Source organism: Homarus americanus, unplaced genomic scaffold, assembly GCF_018991925.1.
Source record: "Homarus americanus isolate GMGI-L3 unplaced genomic scaffold, GMGI_Hamer_2.0 scaffold33468, whole genome shotgun sequence".
Taxonomy (NCBI): domain Eukaryota; kingdom Metazoa; phylum Arthropoda; class Malacostraca; order Decapoda; family Nephropidae; genus Homarus; species Homarus americanus.
In genome coordinates this window covers 4,513,816-4,537,639 of record NW_024714177.1, presented here as the reverse complement: position 1 = coordinate 4,537,639, position 23,824 = coordinate 4,513,816, and the positions used below count along the sequence as shown (strand labels likewise).

At 42.4% G+C, this 23,824-nt stretch overlaps 2 protein-coding genes across 2 annotated transcripts; both read left to right on the top strand.

The window, feature by feature from the left end:
• The first annotated feature begins 10,099 nt into the window (after positions 1-10,099).
• LOC121876008 (para-nitrobenzyl esterase-like) lies at positions 10,100-16,350 on the top strand. Its single transcript, XM_042380860.1, has 10 exons — positions 10,100-10,929; positions 11,298-11,384; positions 12,132-12,263; positions 12,823-12,970; positions 13,549-13,734; positions 14,273-14,469; positions 14,734-14,896; positions 15,509-15,702; positions 16,027-16,098; positions 16,204-16,350. The coding sequence occupies exons 1-10, from the start codon at positions 10,576-10,578 to the stop codon at positions 16,348-16,350; spliced, it is 1,680 nt and encodes a 559-aa protein (XP_042236794.1). The 5' UTR covers positions 10,100-10,575.
• A 27-nt stretch (positions 16,351-16,377) lies between these two features.
• LOC121877343 lies at positions 16,378-20,752 on the top strand. Its single transcript, XM_042383057.1, has 3 exons — positions 16,378-16,523; positions 16,640-16,863; positions 18,601-20,752. The coding sequence occupies exons 1-3, from the start codon at positions 16,498-16,500 to the stop codon at positions 18,750-18,752; spliced, it is 402 nt and encodes a 133-aa protein (XP_042238991.1). The 5' UTR covers positions 16,378-16,497; the 3' UTR covers positions 18,753-20,752.
• The last annotated feature ends 3,072 nt before the right edge of the window (positions 20,753-23,824 follow it).

Sequence of the window (23,824 nt, the reverse complement as noted above, 5' to 3'; positions counted from 1 at the left end):
CCTCACAGATGGTGTTATGAGGGCCTCGTGGTAGTAATTCTCACAGATGGTGTATGAGGGCCTCACGGGTGTAGTAATTCCTCACAGATGGTGTTTGAGGGCCTCACGTGGTGTAGTAATCTCACAGATGGTGTGGGTGTTTGATGAGGGCTCACGGTAGTAATTTCACAGATGGTGTTACGTTATAACCTTCATATGTTGTTTGGGTGTTTTTTGGGGGTGTGGTTGTTGTGGTTTGTGGTGGGTTTGGTTGGGTTGGTGTGTGTGGTTGTTTGTTGTGTTTGTTTTGTTTGTTTTTTTTGTGTTTGGGTGTTGTTGTTGTGGGGGGGTTGGGGGGTTGGGTTTGGGGGGGGGGTGTTTGTGGTGTGTGTGTGTGTGTGTGTGTGTTGTGTGTGTTGTTGTGTTGTGGTTTGGGTTGTGTGTGTGTGTGTGTGTGTGTGTGTGTGTGTGTGTGTGTCCTTGTCCGTGTTTATAGCCTATGCATCATTGTATATCCTTTTGTATATGTCCTGTAATAATAATAATAATAATATTAATTAATAATAATAATAATAATAATAATGACTTTAGACAAATAACATAAAAGATAATAAAAAATATGAGATATGACATTTCAAAGGGAGATGAAAGAATGTGAATAAGAAAGAGAAAACATAAGAGAAAGAAGCATCAAGAAAGGGAAGATGAAAGACAGACGCTGATGAAAGGAGGAACAGTGGACAATGACAAATAAATTTAATGATATTGAGAAAGAAGGGAGAGGAGAAGAGAAGAGGAAAGGAGATGATAAATTAGAGAATAAATGTTAAATGAATGAAAGGAAGAAAAGATGTTGAAGGAAACTAATAATAATAATAAATATAAGGTTGAGGAGAAAACAAAATTAAACGATAAGCGGTAAAGATGAAGAACAGAAAACGGACATACAGACAGACAAACAGACAGACAGACAGTAAAGGAGACAAAAATAATAGGAGGAAAATAGGAAGGAGGATAAAATAATAATGCTTATTTTTTGTAAATTATTAATTTATTATATATTTCTTATATTATTTATGTGTTCATTTACAGATTAATATTTTTTACGTATTTATTTATTTATTTTCATTCCATTGATTATTCCATTTATTTATGTAAATCGTCTGTTTTAATTAAGTTTTATGTTTATTTACATATTCGTCTGTTTACATTTAATTATTCAGTTTACCTGTTTACTCTGTTGTTATGGGACTAACTCAACCATTGATACAGTGTAATTCTGGCCTTTAAATTACTTCCCTTTAAAGTTCATTCATACAACTACACCATTATGCTCCTCTTACATGTTTTGCAAGGCTTTCCCGTACGTGTGTGTGTGTGTGTGTGTGTTGTAGGAGTATATGTGTGTGTGTGTTTTGTATGTGTTTGTGTGTTTTGTATGTGTATGTAATAATAATAATAATAATAATTAACGGTTTATTGAAAGAGCTTGCAGCCAGAAGGCTGAAATATAGTTACATATCTGGGAATGGGTTTCGAATTACAAATAATATACAAATAACATAAGTGATATAAATAAGATATAATAACTAGATGGGGAAAAGCTCAAACTACAGTTCATTTCAACATAGTGACAGTGCAAGGAGTAGTATTTACTGGGAGTGAATACACTGGTTTATTATAATTGTTGATGTTTACAATGGTTGGGACTGGGCTGTTCTTATAGCGATCAGTTCGTGCACGTATGGCTGGATGCGGTTGTGGTGTCGAACAGCAACTGGCTTGGGATCTCAGGTGGTAGAGGTGCCGTGTCGAGGATAGTGTAAGCTTCTACCAATTTGCAGATAGGTCGTGGTGATGGTCAGTGAGAGTCGAAAGGGTCAGTGTGTTGAGCGCTTCTTGATATGTGGAGTAGAAGGAGAATGATCTTGCATGCCTCTTTAATTTTTCTAGGTGTTTACGTTGTGTGGCATTTAGGAGGAAGACCAGGTGGGAGGATAGGATGGGAAGTATGAATGTTGAGTAAACACTGTATATGTGTGTGTATTTGTGTCTGTGTGTGTGTGTGTTTGTATGTATGTATGTATGTGTATTCATGTATGTGTGTGTGTGTGTGTGTGTGTATGTATGTATGTATGTATGTATATATGTATGTATGTACGTGTTCTTAGTTGAATTCTAATGATGTGGTTGTCACCTTTCTGACTCATCATGCCTTCAAGCCACCCTAACCCATTTACATAAAATTAATTTATTAAAGAGAAACAATAATGACTGGCATGGCAAAGAGAACATCTTCCATTCCCATTTCCTCTTCCCTTTCATTCTCACCCTCTCTCTCACCCTTCCACCTCTCTCAATGTTTCTCAGTCTCTATCTCTTTTCCCTCTCTTTTACGACTTCCTCCTCTTCTTTCTCCCTCCTCACTACACCCCCTTCCCTCCCTCCTCCCTACCTTCCTTCCTCTCTCTCTCCCCTCCTTCACAGCTTCCTCCCCAACTTTCTGACACCCTGCACCTCTTCCTTCCCCTCGCTACCTACCCCTCTCTTCCTGACTCCACCACCCCCCCCCTCCTTCCTGACACCCCCGCCCCTCCAGCCCAGCATCCTCCCTCTTTTTCCGGTAAGTGCAGGAGGCGCCGGACGACTCATCTCACCTTGGTCCACTTACCTGTGTCATGTCACCTGGTCCACTTACCTGTGTCGTGTCACCTGGTCCATCTCCTGCGTCATGTCGCTTGGTCCACTTACCTGTGCCATGTCACCTGGTCCAGTTACCTGGGTCATGTCATCTGGTCCACTTACCTGGGTCATGTCACCTGATTCGCTTTAGTCTCCACTATTGGGGTGAACAGTGTGCTATACATGAGTCTTGCACCTCTCTGTATACTGTTGATGGTTCCGTTAATGTGTTGAAATTTGGCCTGGTACTGTTTCTGCTGTGTGTGTGTGTGTGTGTGTGTGTGTGTGTGTGTGTGTGTGTGTGTGTGTGTGTGTGTGTTGAAAATTTGCATGACACTGACACTGATTTTGGGAGCTCGCACACACACACGCACACACACCTACGTCAATCCTGTTGTTGTTCTATAGTATACATATATTAAACCTGTAAATCACAAAAAGAAGTTTTATATAAATTAGTGCAAATCGTGTCGTCATTGTGAAGTCCAGCAGCAGTAGGGAGGGGATGTCCCGACTTCCGATGCTTGTAATGAAAGGCGGAAATCCTCTCAACCTTCAGGGATTTTCGCTTTAATGACTCCCGGAGATAAAGGTCAATATAAACCGTCTTTCCTCAACATTAATGAAACACTGACATTCACCTCTTTTCCCACCCTGGTAGGTAAAGCCGGATAATCGCATATTTCTCTCCGGGGACGATCCAGTTTGTAACTTGATAATTATAGGTGTTGTATGCGATTATCAGATGTTGTATTTGGACAGGAAAAGCGGGGTTGGAGTGACCTTTTGGGTGAATGGGGAGGGGTGGGTGAGGGATGGTAGGGTGGTGGGGGAAAAAGGTTACGGTTGGGGAGGAATAGAGGATAGGAAGGAGAAGGAGGAGGAGGATGAGTGTTGGAGGGAGGGAGGGCGTGCTGTTTCCTGGCACGGTTACATTGGGTTGTGGGACACAGACCAGGTGTTGATCAGTGTCCAAGTGAACTAGTGGTGCGAGGTGTGACGTGTGAGGGCAACACTGTGTACACTTACAAGCATCGCTGTCAACATGAACAAGTGCGGCTTCCAACACTTTTTAGTACTTGTAAATTGTACTTGAAACATAGATGTGATTTCCAGGTAACAGAATCGTTAATGAGTCTTTGTGATTTAATTAATACCGAGACATGAGTGTGTATAGGTGTATAAACTATGAATATCTATGAATGCAAGTGATGAATTGCAGTTGATATCTCTTAACCTGAGGTGTGTGTCTATATGTGTGTGTGTGTGTGTGTGTGTGTGTAATTAAGACACCTGAGATGGTTCACCTGGACGTTGTGATAACCATTTGTAAACACTGTGTTACGTTTCTTAAGACGATACAGTCAATCATGGTGTAGTGTTTGGTCCGTCACCTACTGTACTGTATAGTGAGTGTGATCATATATACTAGAACATATATTTTTATACAACTGGAGATAATAATAGTCAGTGTAAAAAGTATTAACGAGGAAAGAACAAGCCAGAGCTCCGGTGTGACGTTATTAAGAGGTGTAATGAACGTAACCACAGGAATAAGAAGGGGAGGGTGTGTCCGCGCCACCTGTGTCTACAAGAAAACAACACAAATATCCTGCCTCTACAAGTGTTTTTGTGTCGGTGTGTCTGTGTGACGCTGTGTCTGTGTGACGCTGTGTCTGTGTGACGCTGTGTCTGTGTGACGCTGTGTCTGTGTGACTGTGTGTGTGACGCTGTGTCTGTGTGACGCTGTGTCTGTGTGACGCTGTGTCTGTGTGACGCTGTGTCTGTGTGACGCTGTGTCTGTGTGACGCTGTGTCTGTGTGTATTCATAGATTTTTGCTTTTTAACTTCACATGAGTAGATCTATTTTATTGCAACTTGACAGTGACATTAAAAATTGGTCCAAAAAGTCACCAATAAGATCTGATAACGGCGGGTCAAAGGTCAGGGTCAAGGGTCAAGGACTAAGGTCAGGAACGTTAATATACATTTACCATAGCAACGTCATCGTCACATGATAGTGACGTCATCTTCACCCGACGTAATGACGTCATCCTCACCTGACATTTAACCAACCACCTTAATGTTTGCTAAAAAAATATATCAATCCAGCAGTTTTTTATATATTTTGTTGACACACACACACACACACACACACACACACACACACACACACACACACACACACACACACACACACACGCACGCGCGCTGCATAATATATGTATATATATAGAAAGTGAAAGAATTGTACTAAAGATTAATGACATGTCAAAGTTGCATCTCTCTGATAGACCCTAGTCTTAATAGGCCCCCTTCTACTAGGCCCCAGTCTTTATAGGTCCCAGTTATGATTGGGGTCCATGACAAATGGAACCTGAAGCATAAAGTGATTCACTCTTACTTCCCTCACCCCTACCTCCGTACCTCCTACCTCCTCACCCCACCTACCTCCCTCACCCTTAACCCCTACCTCCCTCACCCTTAACCCCTACCTCCCTCACCCTTCTTCCTCCCTCACCCTTAACCCCTACCTCCCTCACCCTTAACCCCTACCTCCCTCACCCTTAACCCTTACCTCCCTCACCCTTAACCCCTACCTCCCTCACCCTTAACGCCTACCTCCCTCACCCTTAACCCCTACCTCCCTCACCCTTTCTTCCTCCCTCACCCTTCCCTACCTCCCTCACCCTCAACACCTACCTCCCTCACCCTTAACCCCAACCTCCCTCACCTTTAACTTCCTCCCTCACCCTTAACCCTACCTCCCTCACCCTTAACCCCTACCTCCCTCACCCTCAACACCTACCTCCCCTCACTGCTCACCCCAACCTCCCTCACCCTTAACCCCCAACCTCCCTCACCCTTAACCCCTACCTCCCTCTTATAACCCCTACCTCCCTCACCCTTAACCCCTACCTCCCTCACCCTCAACACCTACCTCCCTCACCCTTAACCCCTACCTCCCTCACCCTTAACCCTACCTCCCTCACCCCTTACCCTACCTCCCTCACCCTTAACCCCTCCTCTCCCCTTAACCCCAACCTCCCTCACCTAACCCCTACCTCCCTCACCTTAACTCCCTACCTCCCTCACCTTAACCCCTACCTCCCTCACCCCTTCTCCTCCCTCCCCTTCCCTACCTCCTACCCTTAACCCTACCTCCCTCACCCCTCCTCCTCACCTAACCCTACCTCCTCACCCTTAACTCCTACCTACCTCCCCCTTAACTCTACCTCCCTCCTTCTCCTCCCTCACCCTTAACCCCTACCTCCATCACCCTTAACCCCTACCTCCTCACCCCTTAACTCCTACCTCCCTCACCCTTAACCCCTACCTCCCTAACCCTTAACTCCTACCTCCCTCACCTTAACCCCTACCTCCCTCACCTTAACTCTACCTTCCTCGCCCTTAACCCCTACCTCCCTCACCCTTAACTCCTACCTCCCTCACCTTTACCCTACCTCCCTACACCCCTAACCCCTACCTCCCTCACCCTTAACCCCTACCTCCCTCACCCTAACCCCCTACCTCCCTCACCCTTAACTCCCCCTTCCCTCCCTCACCTTAACCCCTACCTCCCTCACCCTTACCCCTACCTCCCTCACCCTTAACCTACCTCCCTCACCCTTCTCTCCTTCCCTCCTTAACCCCTACCTCCCTCTACTCCTCACCCCTCACCCTTACTCCCCTCCTCACCCTTAACCCCTACCTCCCTCACCCCTACTACCTCCTCACCTTTAACTACCTCCCTCACCCTTAACCCCCACCTCCCTCACCCTTTAACTCCCTCCCTCACCCCTTAACCCCCTACCTCCTCACCCTTAACCCTACCTCCCTCACCCTTAACCCCTACCTCCCTCACCCTTAACCCCTACCTCCCTCACCCTTAACCCCACCTCCCTCACCCTTAACCCCTACCTCCCTCACCCTTAACCCCTACCTCCCTCACCCTTAACTCCTACCTCCCTCTTTTAACCCTACCTCCCTCACCCTTAACCCCTACCTCCCTCACCCTCCTACCCCCTCTCCCTTAACCCTACCTCCCTCACCCTTCCCCCTACCTCCTCACCCTTAACCCCTACCTCCCTCACCCTTAACCCCTACCTCCCCTCCTTTAACCCCTACCTCCCTCACCCTTAACTCCTACCTCCCTCACCCTTAACTCCTACCTCCTCACCTTAACCCCTACCTCCCTCACCCCCCCCCACCCTCACCCCCCCCCCTCTTGCCCGTGTGACATACTTACAAATATGGAGGATGACAGAGTATAACGTTTGTGTTATTGTTTACAAAAGAATTATTTACATATTAGTGATAACACAGTTGCCATGGTAACCTCTCTCTCTCTCTCTCTCTCTCTCTCTTTTTTTTTCTCTCTCTCTCTAATATTGACAGGATAGATAAATATTTATGAAACTACCGTGACATCTGACACACACACACACACACACACACACACACACACACACACACACACACACACACACACACACACACACACACACACACACACACACACACACAGTACAAATTCCGGGAAAACGGACTCCCCGCTTTTGGCAACACAGATTGTTAGGCAAGGGGTGGGGTTGTAATAGGGGGAGGAGTGGGGTTGTAATAGGAAGGGGGGGGGGGTTGTAATGGGAGAGAGAGAAGAGGTGTAATGTGTGAGTGGAGTTAGAAGTGTAATAGGGAAGAAGTAGGTGGATGTAATGAGTGGGAGGAGGGGAGTGTAATGGGGGATCGAGACCCTATTTTTGGTCCTCTTTTTCCCTCTTACTTTCCCTCTCCCTCTTACCTTCCCTTTCACCTTTCCTTTCTCCCCCTCTCATCTTTCCTCTCTCCCTCTCACATTTCCTCTTTGTCATTTTCCCTTCATCCATCAACTCACCATGATTAGTTTCCCTACCTCATATTTCTCCTCTCCCTCTTTCCTCTTTCCCCCTCTCTTCCCCTCTCCCTATCTCCTTCCCTTCTCCTCCTTACCTCACCCCTCTTCCTTTCCTGTCTCCCGCTCCTACTCCTCTCATTACCCTGTGCTGTTAACGTTCAATCGTGTTGATGTTGCCAAATCGTTTTGCAATGCTAACTAGTAGCGTCACGGCATGAGGAAAGAAGGGAGCATCGACCGACCCACTTTGGTACACAGTCTTGCTTGGGTGGTTAAGTGAAAGAGTGGCGTAAGTCATCCACACAAATACAGTTTATTGGTCTTGGCTGTGTAAGTGTATCGTTGTATTGACTTGGTAGATGTCCAGTGTAGCCAGATTCATACAATACAATATTAATAGATTATTTTATGTACGGATACAAAGGTAATTTTTTAATAGAGAACTTCATGAATTAATTATCGGCACAGTTTTAATTTTAAATTTTTGGGGTTGTGTTTTGTTTTATTTAGGTAATAGGTTTTAACACACACACACACACACACACACACACACACACACACACACACACACACACACACACATACCTAAATAATAATAATAATAACAGCAATGTACCTCTTCCATACGCTGGGGGTCCTATTCTTGAATCTAAACCCTACCTTACCTAACAGTATTCCGTAAACCTGAGAACTACACTATGTACACCAAGTCTCGTAAAATTAAATACTAAAATAATTCCTACCAAACTTTTTTTTTACTTATAATTTTTGTAGTTATTTGGAGATTTTATGGTATATATATTTTTTTAGGTATTTTTCCTTCATTCCCCGCATCGTTAATGAGGGTAATTATTGCTTGGTTCATAGGTCCATTATGCTCAGAAGTGTAATTAGGTCAACCAGTCTGGCAGCGTTGGTGATGCTGGTGATAGTTTAGGAGGAAGGGTGAGAGGGAAATAAGAAGGAATGGGGAGGGTGGAAAAGGGGAGAAGGGGGTGGGATGGGAGAAGAGGGGATGGAAAGGGGAGGAAGGAAAAAGAAGAGGAATGGAAGGGTTAAAGGCGAAGTGAAGAAAGAGGAAGGAGGATCAGATAATATTGCACAGGTGGAAAGGAGAGAGAAATAGAGAGAGGAATAGCAGCAGAAAAGGAAGAATGGATTGGAAGAGAGAAAGATGATCAATGAGAAGAAGAAAGTTTAGATGTGTGTGAGTGAGAATAAAGAAGTTGTGAGGTTTAGAAAATGGGGAAGCAGGAGGAGGGAGGAAGGATTGTGGGGGGAACAGGAAGAGGAGGAGGATAACGAGAGGGGAGGAGATGGATAGTGTTTGAATGTCATGATAACTTATTGATGCCGTTATGACTCTCTCTCTCTCTCTCTCTCTCTCTCTCTCTCTCTTCTCTCTCTCTCTCTCTCTCTCTCTCTCTCTCACAAGTTGGATCAATGACTGAGGGAAACAGGGAGGAAAGACTAATGACTAAATATTGGTTTAATCTGATCAGCTGTTTAATTCCAATCATAGGTTTGTTTACCTCTACCCTATTGGTTCTCCAATCACTTGTTTATCTCTATCAGCTGTTTTACTCTAACCTAATTAGATCATTTTGCCCCACCACCAATCATCTGTTTCTCGCCTCGGTCAGCTGTTTGTCCCTACCCCAATCAGCTGTTTGCTCCTCAGCCATAAATTACGTGGTCATATAGACTGACCTTATCAACCCCCCTCGTCAAGCAAACGAGCAGTTCGGGCTGGTTGGGGGAAGAACTTCTTATTCTTTAGTCTGGTATTGACCGATTTTCTTCCTTGTTGCTTTTTGTCTTTTGAGGACTTATGTTAGATAGATAGATAGATAGATAGATAGGCAATTAAAGCAAATTCATACAAGCAGAGAGCTCTCTTCCTCTGTTAATTACTTTCATCACAGGTTCAGGCTCACGTGAAACCTATGAAGAGGATTCAGCCCTATGACGACAAATGGAGGGAGTTATGAGGGATTCTGTGGTAATGGTGGTGGTGATGGGGGAAGTGGTGAATAGTTGTGGTGATGGGGGAAGTGGTGTGGTAATGGTGGTGATGATGGTAGTAATGGTGATAATGGTAACGTTAACAGTGTGATGATGGTGAGGGTCTTGTCGGCCTCTCTCTCTCTCTCTCTCTCTCTCTCTCTCTCTCTCCTCTCTTTCTCTCTCTCCTCATTTTCCTCTATATATCTGAGTTTTACAAAGTTTTATCGTTTCGTTCAGGAGTTTGACCACAAAGACGAGATGATCACCGTATGGAAGGATGTCTGACGAGTGTGATGACGAGGATGACCAGACGAGGATCCTTCAGTGTGAGACAGGCGAGGATCCTTCAGTGTGAGACAGACGAGGATCCTTCAGTGTGAGACAGACGAGGATCCTTCAGTGTGAGACAGACGAGGATCCTTCAGTGTGAGACAGACGAGGATCCTTCATTGTGAGACAGACGAGGATCCTTCAGTGTGAGACAGACGAGATCCTCCAGTGTAGGAGCAAGGATCCTTCATTGTAAAGACAGGCGAGGATCCTTCAGTGTGAAGAAGACGAGGATCCTTCAGTGTGAGACAGACGAGGATCCTTCAGTGTGAGACAGAGAAGAGACATTTCCATACATAAACGTCTGGCTGAGCAACAAAATTACCCCCTCGTATAAATTAAACTCGAGAAAATGGCTCCTCCGTGTCGTGGTTTGTCAGTGAGTTAAGAAAATGACTCCGTGTCTTGGCTTGTCAGTGAGTTAAGAAAATGACTCGTGTCTTGGCTTGTCAGTGAGTTAAAAAAATGACTTCGTGTCGTGGTTTGTCAGTGAGTTAAGAAAATGACTCCGTGTCTTGGCTTGTGGGAGAGATTGTACAAGTCTGCGTGTCTCTATCCACGATGTATATACACTTGTTGACGAAGAGATGAGGAGAGTGTATATGGTTGATGTATATATACCCTCGTTGGTGAAGGGATAATGTGAACAATATTAGTTGTCACATTTATTGACTTTAGTAAAAATGAAAACTAATCGATTAGAAAATAACAGAAATAGAAAATATTCCTCGTCTAGAGTAAGTGTAAATGACCAGGAAAACAGAAATTACTTGATAAACAAAATGACCAGACCAGAGAAGACCAGATCTTGTCTAGACCTCAGTAAATGGTCTTTCAAGTGGTCTCCTATGTCCTTCGTCTCGGTTAAATGGTCTCCTATGAAGTCGGCCTCCAAGAAATGCTCTCCTACTCCCCCCGTGGTGGCTACAAGGTGGTGGGTGGTGGTTGTGGTGTGTGTGGTGGTGGTGGTGTTGGCTCCTACTGGCTGTGCAGCACAATACTCCAGCATCAAGCTCCGTCAGGGTACTGTGCAGGGGGTGAGTACTGCTAGGTGGTATGTGTGCGCGTGTGTGCGTGCGCGTGTGTGTGTGTGTGCGTGCAGGGGTAAAAGTACTACTAGGTGTGATCTCTGACTCTCCACACACACACACACACACACACACACACACACACACACACACACACACACACACACACACACACAGTAAGTATAGATTTTAATCAAACAATTTACCTTAAGATTTGTCAGTAAACAATGGCGTGCTGGTACTCACACTCAGGTCACACACAGGAGGGCTCGAGTTCGATCCTTGCTGTATATAATTTCTGTGATCTCATTTATTTATAAGTTATCAGGAACATAATTATTTTTTCATATAATTTTATTTTCCTATTTTTTCACTAGGTATTGAGGCAGTCCAGCGGCAGGCAGATCTACGCCTACCTGGGCATTCCTTACGCCAAGCCTCCCATAGGTGATCTCCGGTTTAAGGTGAGAGGTCCTAAGACTTTGGAAGAGGATAGAGTGAGAAGGGGAGGAGAACCGCCATCATTGTTGAAATTTAAATCATCTCACTTTTCTCTTTTAGTCTCTCAGTGTTTATTTGAGGAGAACTTTCTCTCTCTCTCTCTCTCTCTCTCTCTCTCTCTCTCTCTCCAACCCATTCAAGGACCATTTACCAAAGTTAACCTTGAGGTAATCTACATAAATATAATTTATATTTATATGCAAATAAGACAATTAATTACACAAACATGAGCCTCATCAGTAAACACTTTAGCTGAGGTTGATGGCGGCTTTACGCTAAACTATATTTAACCTAATTTTTAGTTCATTTTGTTTCGCTCTCCTTTGATGTGAGTTTAATGCTTGAAATGAGCCGCTTAAGAGTGTGTATGTGTGTGTGTGTGTGTGTGTGTGTGTGTGTGTGTGTGTGTGTCTCAAACGTAAAGATCCTTAGAAAGCCGTAATGTTTCAGGAAGACCCAATTAAATCTTCATCAATTGCCGTAATTATCTCTGATCATTAATTTTATGGATGATTAACTCTGATCCTGTCTATATATTTATTACTTATGTTCGAAAGACAGACAGAGAGAGAGAGAGAGAGAGAGAGAGAGAGAGAGAGAGAGAGAGAGAGAGAGAGATACACTACTACCCAAATGACCTTGCCAAATACCTAATTATCCATATTACCTATCTAATTAAGATTACTAATTACCTGTTCCTCCCTCAACAGCCCCCTCAGCGCCACGAGGGCTGGAGGACTACACTCTACGCCAGCGAGATGGGAGCCGCCTGCCCTCAGCCCTTCCTCACGAGTGTCCAGGTGTCCGAGGACTGTCTCACCATCAACGTCTGGGTACCTGAGGCAAGTTGTGTGAGTGTGTGTGTGTGTGTATGTCCCTCTATCCCTTCTCTCTTCAGGTCTGGAAACACTACACTACACTACACTACACTACACCACACTACACTACACTACACTACACTACTACAGATGCTACGAGAACTTAATATAAATCAAACCAACATGGCGGGGTGGCAGAGGGAAGGGGGGGGATCCATCGTTTATGTACTGTTGTAGAAGTAAACATAAATCTCTTTTTTATAGCAAATGATGAACAAACAGACGAGAGATGAAAAGATGAAATCAGTTTGTGTGTGTTGAAGGGCACAAAGAGAAGTGGGGCGGTGTACGCACAGACAGATGTAGAGATGCTGTTATATGGTCTATAGGCTCTCTCTCTCTCTCATCCATGTGTCTGAAAACCGTAAATAATTTCTTCTCGTTGAGAGAGAGAGAGAGAGAGAGAGAGAGAGAGAGACATTGCTAATTGTAATCCTTAACCTGCTGATATAATGACTTATGATTCATAATGATGTTGACCTTTGACTCATAATAATATTGACCTTTTGATCTGGTACCACAGCTCCCTCGTGGATTCCGGCAGTATCCTGTGGTGGTCATGATAGAAGGGGAATTGTTCGTGACCTCAGCGGCCTCCAGATTCCCGGGTGAAGACCTCGCTTCAAATGACCTTATCGTGGTGACCTTCAACTACCGGACCAACGCTTTCGGTAAGATGACAACCCGCTCCCCACCCCAACCCTTAGTAATGTTATCTTAGTTAATGTAAACTTTTGTTATCTTGGGTGATGTAGCGTTCTGTTATCTTAGCCGTGGTAGAACTCTGTTATCTTGGTCGTGGTAGAGTTCTGTAATCTTCCGTTATCTTAGGACTGGAAAAGATGGCCACTGTTAGAGTTTCGTGTCTTGGTTATCTTATATATATATATATATATATATATATATATATATATATATATATATATATATATATATATATATATATATATATATATATATATATATATATATATATATATATATATATATATATATATATATATATATATATATATATATATATATATATATATATATATATATATATATATATATATATATATATATATATATATATATATATATATATATATATATATATATTAATTTTGGTTATCGTATGTATGAAAATTTTTACTTATGTGTGTTTTTCCTGGAATGTGGTGATGTATTGTGAATTTTGTACAATAACACACACACACACTTACAGTATACCGACACCTAACCTCCTGTCTCCTCTCCTCGCCAGGCTTCCTCACCTGGCAGGATCAGGTACTGCCGGGTAATCTGGGGCTGAGGGACCAGTCGCTAGCACTACAGTGGGTGGCCGAGAACATTGACAAGTTCGGCGGTGACCTGACCAAGGTGACTCTTCTAGGTCACTCTGCCGGAGCCGCCTCAGCCGCTTATCACCTCGTACTCCCCCGTAGCCAAGGTACAGTAACACCCCTCTCCCCTTCTTTCTCCTCCCCTTCCCTTCCCTTCCTTTTTATTACAGTATTTTTATGACCATATTCTTTATAAACTCTTAAGTCACCAGAATTACCTGTTGTTGTCTCTTCCGAGTATAAAGAGTATAATCCTCTTCCTTTTATTTTATTAATTAACTTTACTGCTTCTGGTTTTCTTATAAGTGAAATCCCCTTCTAATGAATCTTTCCACGTAACGTTAAGTGAACATCTTATACCCCCCCCTCCTTCTTGGCTATAGTGTACAGGCAGCCCATCGTAATCCTTCCAACTTAACCTCAATCCGAAGGTAAAATTAGTTCCCTCATATCTGCCAGACTCGTCCCAGCGTGTAATCTCATCGTCTTCTCATTATTGAACAGTGAACCGTAACATTTCCAGCTTCTAGTTCGTAACATCTTTGGTTAGGTTAGGTTATGAACGTAAATCCTTCTTTACATAAGCCGCCCAGCACCGATTTCAGAGACTGGAAAAAGTATATGAAACAGATAATCTTTTTCCAGGACCATTCCAGCAAGTGATTCTCCTTTCTGGATCCAATCTTGCTCCTTGGGCTCTGAGTAGACGGCCCCGGGAGGCAACCAAGAAACTGTCAGAACACCTGGGCTGCGGCTACGTCTCGGGTTCCAACTACCTGGTGGAGTGTCTCAAGACCAAGGACGCCAACCAGATCGTGAAGGGTGTTGAGCGTCTCATCGAAGTACGTGTCTCTGCTCCCTAAGTTTCCTTCTCATACTATTTACACATAAGGTCTTGTCTTTCCATGCGATAAATAAGTCTCTTTTATTTTTATTATTTTGGGTATTTCTAAGTACACCCATGTCTTATCGGCCAGACGAGGTACTGGTTTACTGTTATAATTAATTCGTTGTCTGGAAAATATTCGAGCACTCTTTCGAAGACATTCTCCTTCAACTATTCATTCTTATCTATTTACTCCCCCATCCTCCTTTCTCCTCGACAGGAAGGGAACCCATACTTACTGTTCGCGCCAGTAGTGGACTCTTTCCTTCGTTCGGATGAACGGATGGTGCCGTTGGAGCCGCTACGAGCCATCAAGGAGAACATCAATAGGAGGATACCCGTCCTGTTGGGGCTTTCAGAGAACGACGGCTCTGTAATGCTGTGTGGGTGACCACTGGGAGAAGCTTATTGAGTGAATGGCGTATGAATAACTAGTGGGAGAGGTTCCTTTCCGTGACTGAATGGAAAGGCTCATCTGAGTGACGGGTGGGAACTTACTTATGGATAAGACATTTATTTTTTGCTATCTCTTAAGAACGATTTAATGTTTTTGTTTTTTTATCTGTGAACGTTATGTTGAGATGGATTTTGAGTGTTGTGAAAGAGTGTTTTGTGTGAGGTGTTCTTGCCATTCCCTTGTATTGTGAATTGTGACTCTGACAGTGTTATTAATTCTTTTTTTGTGTTTTCTTTTCCTTCCTTGGTTATTTTTTTAAGGTTATTTACGCTTCTATCGTTATCAATTTTATCAGTTACATTTTGTTTTTAGCTACGTCATTCTTCCTATCTAATTCATTTTCTCATTTATTTTCCTTTTCACCTCAATCTCTCCGCTACCCACACTCACCATCACCACACTATCCACTATCCACCACCTACACTACCCACTATACATACATTCCACCCCAAACACCATCACCACCCACTATCCACACATTCCACCCGTACCACCACCCATTATCCACACATACCACTACTACCACCAATTCTTACAGACATCAAGCGGGAAATCGGCTACATGACCTATGATGACCTGACCCGCTACGGCCACGAGATCCTGGTGCCCCTGTTAACCTCCCTGGCTGCCCTTGGTGAGAACTCCGCCGTCGTCAACAGAATGGTGGAGTATGCTTACCTGGACAAGGCTCCTAGGGGCAATAAGGACGAACTGGTACTCGAGATCGTCAAGGTATAACTTAAGGATGAGTTTGAAGTAGTAAGGGATATGATGAATGAGAGAGATGATATGAATAGTGAATAATGATGAAATGAAGAGAATGATGGATAAATAAGATAGTCAATAATACTAATTGTGAAGAATGGTTTGATTATTGAATTCCGTTTATGTGTTTTTTTATTATTTATTTTTTCATTATTATCAGTGTTTGCCAATAATGGAACTGTTGAATTAAAAGCTCATTATTGATTCTTTCTTTTTTTTGCTTTATTTCTCCCGTTTATGTAGTTATTATTTGTGTTTTTATTGATTTTTTTTTTGGGGGCTCTGCTTCAGATGTTTACAGACGGGATGTTTAAGGCTCCTGTGATCAAGATGGCAGAGGAAGTGTCTACTCTTACTTCTCTCGTCAACACTTCTGGGCTCTCTCTATATCTTCTCTCTCTCTCTCTCTCTCTCTCTCTCGTTGGTTTAAAGTTTTGCTCTCATTGTTTTTGTCATATCATAATTTAGCTTATTGACCAACCTTCAATACCTGTCACAACTATTACCTTATTATCACCATCAACAACCATGATCACTTTAATTACCACCACCACTACTATTTCAACCACTGTCAATCACCATCGCTTTAATCACCACCACCACTCGAACTACTAACACCAACACTCTCTCGTCTCCCCTACATCCTCAGGAGCCCTCCACGGGTCTGAGTTGGCCTACCTCTTCGCCCCGTCTGCCTACAGAAAGATCTTCAACCTCCCTCTTACCTATCCCGAGGAACAGATCAGCCACAGTCTGAAGAAGATGGTGTTATCCTTCGCTAGTAACGGGTGAGTCGCGCCATTCTGTCCCACCAACTTAATAGGCAGGGGGGGGGGGGGTTACTTGTGTCCTCTGCGGGGTTTTATTGCAGAGACGGAGATAACAAAAAAACTGTTTCCTTCAGGATCCCGTTCTTCGGGCAGCCTAACTCTGGTTGGGGTCGCTACACTCCTCAGACGCCCAACTTCGCGTTGCTGGAGACCAAACAGGTCCACCAGGGCTACCAGCTGCACCAGGTGGCCTTCTGGAACCAAATGCTGCCCGAGCTAGCTCAACTGTCCTGCCTCGACCCCACCGTGAGACCCACCACTCGCCCCACCACACAAGACTCCACCAGTGAGTCTCAGAGTAAGTCTAGTATCTCACCATCATGTAGCGTCTAGTACCTCACCATCATGTAGCGTCTAGTACCTCACCATCATGTAGCGTCTAGTACCTCACCATCATGTAGCGTCTAGTACCTCACCATCATGTAGCGTCTAGTCCCTCACCATCATGTAGCGTCTAGTACCTCACCATCATGTAGCGTCTAGTCCCTCACCATCATGTAGCGTCTAGTCCCTCACCATCATGTAGCGTCTAGTACCTCACCATCATGTAGCGTCTAGTCCCTCACCATCATGTAGCGTCTAGTACCTCACCATCATGTAGCGTCTAGTCCCTCACCATCATGTAGCGTCTAGTACCTCACCATCATGTACCGTCTAGTACCTCACCATCATGTAGCGTCTAGTCCCTCACCATCATGTAGCGTCTAGTCCTCACCATCATGTAGCGTCTAGTACCTCACCATCATGTAGCGTCTAGTACCTCACACCATCATGTAGCGTCTAGTACCTCACCATCATGTAGCGTCTAGTCCCTCACCATCATGTAGCGTCTAGTATCTCACCATCATGTAGCGTCTAGTACCTCACCATCATGTAGCGTCTAGTACCTCACCATCGTGTAGCGTCTAGTACCTCACCATCATGTAGCGTCTAGTACCTCACCATCATGTAGCGTCTAGTACCTCACCATCATGTACCGTCTAGTACCTCACCATCATGTAGCGTCTAGTACCTCACCATCATGTAGCGTCTAGTACCTCACCATCATGTAGCGTCTAGTACCTCACCATCATGTAGCGTCTAGTACCTCACCATCGTGTAGCGTCTAGTACCTCACCATCATGTAGCTGACGTCCAGGAAACCTTCTCTGCTCCTCCACGATCCGCCAGAGTAATGGTATAAGGAGAAAATGAACCGGGTAATCGACTTAATTTGAAAATGCGCTTGTCCCCTCGACCTCAGCACTCATTGCACCATCACAGCTTCGACAGGTTCCTTAATGGTGTTGTCATATTAACTGTGTTTGTCTCGGGGTCTACGCCACTCACACCAACATGTCGTCTCTTTTAAAGTTTTGTCAGATCTCCTGAAGAGCACACGCTTAGAGGCCATTTAACAATTAACTTTAAAACAAGCATTTTATGTTCGCTCTTTCTCTTTCTTACCCTGACGACCCGAGAACGCTTGATAACGTTCAGTCAGTGAGATAAATGCCAATTATATTTTGTCTTATAAAAAACTTAACTTATATTTTATCCACTAGAAAACAACATAGATTTGATCGCACTGAAAATTCCTGAGTACATCGATGTTTGTTTGTTGGTCTGTCTGTCGGTCTGTCTACTTTTTTTGGTTACGAAACATCTTGAAACATCGAGATTAAAAATATAATATTGATCCCAGGAAACATTACTAATGCTTGATTATAATAACTTAATATTCTTTACACTAAAACAGTTCCATGTGAGTCTCACCTATATTCCTTATGTTGCGTTATTTCCCTTAGGGGCCGTCAGGTCTCTGGAACCCCCTTTTCTTCTTCCTGCTAAATAAATCTTATGAAATAATTTTATTTTTTATCGAAACATTTGGAGAGAGATGTATAAAGTAGTGTATAGAGTCCTTTGTATATATATATATATATATATATATATATATATATATATATATATATATATATATATATATATATATATATATATATATATATATATATATATATGATGTCTTGCTCATAATGAGGGTACTTTTCAGTCATCACACCAGGAGCGAGCAACGTATCGTATCAGTCAGCGATGTGGGTGCTGGTGGCGGTGATCCTCCTGCTCGTCGCCATCATCATTGCTTACATTGTGTGCTCCAGGCGTCGCCAGATGCTCGACTCCAGCACCCTGCGAGACCAATGACAGACGGAAACGAGGAGTGGTGAGCGAGCTGTGTACAGGCAAACCCCAGGAACACTGAATGACCGCAAGGGGGGAAGAGGAGGAGGGTATCCAGGGCCTTCCAGCACTCCTGGAACCTTGGAACGAACAGAGGAGATTGTAGAGCGCCCCACATCGTCAAGATTCACTCACTTTGGGTCAGTTCGATTTGAGAGACGAGATCCTGACGGTTTCGACGCTACCGATAGTTTACCCTCAAGTATCCCTACTTTCGTTTCGAGGAATAACCCCCTATTGAGGCTGGCGTCACTCGGAGAAGAACGGTCGACCGCACAACAAAACGACCATCCAGATTCGATCGCAGAGCGCAAAGTGAAACTGTCGAGCTTCCCCAAAGATAACTACTGGTTCAGATCTCAGAAGGACCGTGAAGATTCAGTCATGGAGACGACCGCCGAAATGATATATGATAACCGGGAGGAGGGAGGTCGGCGTCCTAGTGCAATCTTCTATGTGCAGGACGATGACGCTTCTTCCTCCTAAAGGTCTTCCTCCTGCTGAAGGTCTTCCTCCTGAAGATCGTACAGCTGCTGACGATCAACTTAAACTATCAATAGTTTGATAGATCTCCACAACCGAACAGTAGAAAATATAAAATCATGCCTGAATGAGCTCGTTCGCCACTTCTCGTTGCTATTAAAAGTTATAATACAATACAGTATTAGTTAGCTACGAGTTGAGTGTTTTGTTTTAGTGTGTGGTGTTAGATTTGTATTTTTGTTCTTTATTTTCTCGTGACTTTTGCTCATGAGATATGATAGACATATTATGTAGGCTTTAGTTATTTATTACTTATGTAAATTGTGATTATAATAGTTATATTGTGTGTATGTGGTAACATCAGAGAACAGTATTACCAGCGGCTAGCAGTGACTTGTTAATGTGCAATCTCTATGACATACATAGAACCAAAGACATTTGTACAAGGGGTTTAATGATAGTCCAAGTTGGTTATGATCTGTCGAGTTGTTGCCAGTGATCTCTGGTGATGTATTTATCGTTGATATTACCAAATGAATGAAATGTATTTGCCCACAATGAAATATTTATTGATGTGATGTGATGAAGGGCGGAGGAATTCCCTCTACAACGACACCTGTAATTATTGACAGCTTATGTTTGTGCTTTTGTGTTGAACTCCTTTAAGAATATTTTTATATATATTTAATTACTTTATTATTATGTAAAACGTAAGAAGGGAGAAGGACGTGTCATCTCCCAACACTTTTAGAAGTTGACCAAAAACAACCTTCCTACCAGTGCCATCTCAGAAAGCCTATTACTGATACACGGTGCATTGTGAAGTGTGAGAGTTGTGACGTGATGTAATGAGGTGGAGTAAATCACTACGAGTAACGTCATAAAGACTAACACATTGACTGACGTGTTTGTTCATCAGAGTCAACTGGTACATAGATATACAAGTGGACACTGTTGTAGAAGAACATTTGTGTTACATAAATTTAGTCTTCATTTTTATATTGACACGTTAGTAGTTGTTTCTGTAGTAAAGGAACACAAGTGAGCGAAGTTTCTGAAATTTGTTTCTCGATAAGAAATTGAAAGAATATAGCTTATGGAAATAAATTAAAGTGTAAGTATATTATGCGACTACTGTACTTATTGCGATAATGATGTTATTAAATCGTCTTAACAAAAATATGATTTTTTTCTTTATTGTAACGATCTAACACTGGGTTTTGTGTGAGCTTTGTATTAAGATATTCTGTGTGGTCAGACGTCAGTTGAGCATGACTTAGTGACTCGCTGGTGCACTGATTGTCATTAGCGAAGAGGATAAATTTTGCAAAGAAATCTTGGTGAAATGGGCCTTGTTTTTAGCGATAATTGAACCATTTTTTGACGTTTATTTAATGTTTTTCATAAGATTTTTTTTCAAGAGTAAACTAGTGGCTTACTTTTTATCAGGATATGAGTAGACAGTAAGAGAACTGTCTCATTTGAAATACAGTTCTCAAGTACACTACTCAAGAAATATATGAAGGGGAGTGGCATGTAAGGTACACTCCTCTAAATTCTTGTCTGAGTTTAATTTTCCTCCTTTCCCCTTTCCCGTGTGATTTTATCAAGATTTATCTTATCCACGTTTTCATTGTGGATCTACATGAAATGCAGTATATATATATATATATATATATATATATATATATATATATATATATATATATATATATATATATATATATATATATATATATATATATATATATATATATATATATATATATATATATATATATATATATATATATATATATATATATATATATATATATATATATATATAGCCAGCACAACTCGGTCACTAGATACATTTATTTCCCCACTCCCCCTCTCTCCTACCTGTAATATTGAATTAAATCCAGGTAACATCAAGAGGGAGGCTATTTGGAATATAATTTCAGTGTAAGAGATCTATATCCTATTTGATTTGTTTCTAATAGATTTCTGATCTTCAGCACCGCAAGTTTTCCCAGTCAATAATGATAAATTTATTAAATTTACTGCTTTGGTAAAGAGAAGAAGCCGACGGGTTCTTCAGTCCCCCATTGTTCCTGGTGAGTTTGGCCTTCATTGTCCAGTGTTTACAGGAGTTGGATACTAATATCATTTGCCGTATTTTAACTAGAAGTTTACAAATATGTCAATGACTGTACTATTTTAGCTTATATACCTGAGTTAGTTCTAAATATCTTTTCGAAAAATAACAGATTTATAAGTACGTTAATGTAGTTACCCCAATAATATATAAAAAGAAATTTGTCTTTATTTATGGCTAACTGAAGGAAGTCTCATAACTCATTTATATTAGAAAATATTTCTTATTTATGTCATTTCCATGTTTTTATAATTTAGAATTTTAGATTACTAAAATATTTTCAAAAGAAATCATCGCATGGAATATGAGATGGTAGTATCGTGCTTTCAGAAAGAGTATAACAGTGTTCGCCCAAAAATAGGTTTTTTTTCGGAACACTTGCAAATTAATCACCCCAACTAATTTCACCTGATTATTAAATACCCTATCGCTACCTAGGGGGGGGGGGGTGACGTTAGGTTAAGTTACGTTACGTTACTTTTAATTATATTTTTTTCTTAATTAATTTTTTCACTACTTATCATCTTACTAGCCGTACGGATGATTGGCCCTGAACTTTATTGCCCAGTGTTAGTACTGGAGGAAACTTGTGATGTTTGGTAGGTCCTGACAGACATGGGATCGAATCCAGAAAACACAATAATGAGAGATACTCGAGCTGCTGTTCTTTAATAATTGGGTGACAAGCTGGAGTGTCTTATCGCTAGGTGATCCTTTTTTTTTCTTATGTATCTCAGCTTCATACTGGCCAGGGCAGATGTGAAGAAGGGTGTCATCCAGTGTGAGCCTACCAAGCATGGCAGGTTTCTCTTCTACTAAAACTGGACCAGGGAGGATGGGCTACGTTACCAAACATGGCAGGTTTTCTTCGGTCATTCCAGTTTCCTCCTGTACTAACAATGGACCATGGAAGATGGCCCTCCCCTTAAGAAGTTTGCCATGACAATCTACTGAACTTGTGGCTTCTTTAACAAAAATTAAGAACCAAACGGACAGTGATGCGCTACAAGAAGATATCTGTTGGTTGAGGAGTTGTTAAGGGAATGGCTGTTAAAATGCAACGTCACGAAATGCAAAAATATGCACCTAGGTTGTACTAATAGTAAGGAGGCGTAGTACTTGTCCCAACGGGACGAAGAAAAATAATTAACTGAAACCAAATTTGAAAAGGACCTGTGTGCACGTGTACAACGAATTGAAGTTCTCGGGCTTTTGTAAGAATGTAAATCAGGCATATAAGCTAGTAGGTCTCATTATAAGGGTGTTTTCATACGTTATTCAAGTGAGGTGCTTCCCCGTTTGGAGTATTGCCACACCGTCTGGTACCCGGGAAATATTAGAGACTGTTAGTTGATTTAAAATGTCCAAAGAAGGTCCACTTGCACCTAGACAGATTAGAGTGTTTGCAGTGGCCTAGCTTATATTATAGGTGGGCAAGGGGTGACTTAATGCAGGTCTATAAGCACGTCGGAGGGAAGGGGTCCAGTGGCTCGTGTAGGATCCCTCCAGTGTTCTTGATAATTTTGTCAAGGGCGATTTTGAAGACCAGTACTATTCGTGATTCCACAGCTTAGGCTGGTAGACCATCCCCTAGGTCTACCATCCTTTGTGTAAAAAAGTATTTCCTTAGGTTCTTTCTGGATATCATATGTACACCACGATCAAGAAGACCACTGTAGAGAAGGATATAGGGGTAGTCATCGATGATATGCTGACGTTTTCTGACCATCTAGCTGAGAAAATCAACAAGGCTAATAAAATAGTGGGCATTATTAGAAGAACTTTTGTTCATCTGGATGCACCTATATTCAAGGCTCTGTACACTGCTCTGGTTAGGCCACACCTTGAGTATGCTAATCAAATTTGGTGCCCATATCTCATTAAGGATATTGAAGCAGTAGAGAATGTACAGAGGAGGGCTACCAAATTAGTACCACAGATTAAGGATTTATCTTATGAGGAAAGACTAAGGAAATTACAGTTACCGACACTGGTGTACAGAAGATCTCGTGGGGACCAAGTGGAAACATACAAGATAGTGTGTGGCATTTATGACCAGGCATGTACAGCAGGAATGTTCCAGATGAGGGAGGCTGACACTACCCGGGGGAACACAAAGAAGATCTACAAAACAAGAGCGAGGCTAAATCTCAGAAGACACTCGTTCACGAGTAGGGTTGTCAACAACTGGAATAGTTTACCTGAGTGGGTAGTGAATGTGGAGACGGTGGAAAAGTTTGAAGCAAAATTACATAAATACTGGAAAAATCAACAAGTATCTAATTTTAGGGCACAATTATCCGCCACACACAGCCACCGTCTGAGTAGAGAAGAGGCTATTGAGCTGGAGTCACAGGCGTGAGCCTCTTCCAGAAGATCATCTGTGAGTATCTGTGAGTATAATTTGGCGAGC

What these genes read in the sequence shown, in the direction of transcription:
- LOC121876008 (XM_042380860.1), top strand. Translation starts at nt 10,576, where the DNA reads ATGAAAACTAATCGATTAGAAAATAACAGAAATAGAAAATATTCCTCG. An exon ending in GTGTTGAGCGTCTCATCGAA is followed by an intron (nt 14,470 to 14,733) that starts GTACGTGTCTCT and finishes TCTCCTCGACAG; the next exon opens with GAAGGGAACCCATACTTACT. An exon ending in TGTCTACTCTTACTTCTCTC is followed by an intron (nt 16,099 to 16,203) that starts GTCAACACTTCT and finishes ATCATAATTTAG; the next exon opens with CTTATTGACCAACCTTCAAT.
- LOC121877343 (XM_042383057.1), top strand. Translation starts at nt 16,498, where the DNA reads ATGGTGTTATCCTTCGCTAGTAACGG. An exon ending in TTATCCTTCGCTAGTAACGG is followed by an intron (nt 16,524 to 16,639) that starts GTGAGTCGCGCC and finishes TGTTTCCTTCAG; the next exon opens with GATCCCGTTCTTCGGGCAGC. An exon ending in CTCCACCAGTGAGTCTCAGA is followed by an intron (nt 16,864 to 18,600) that starts GTAAGTCTAGTA and finishes GGTACTTTTCAG; the next exon opens with TCATCACACCAGGAGCGAGC.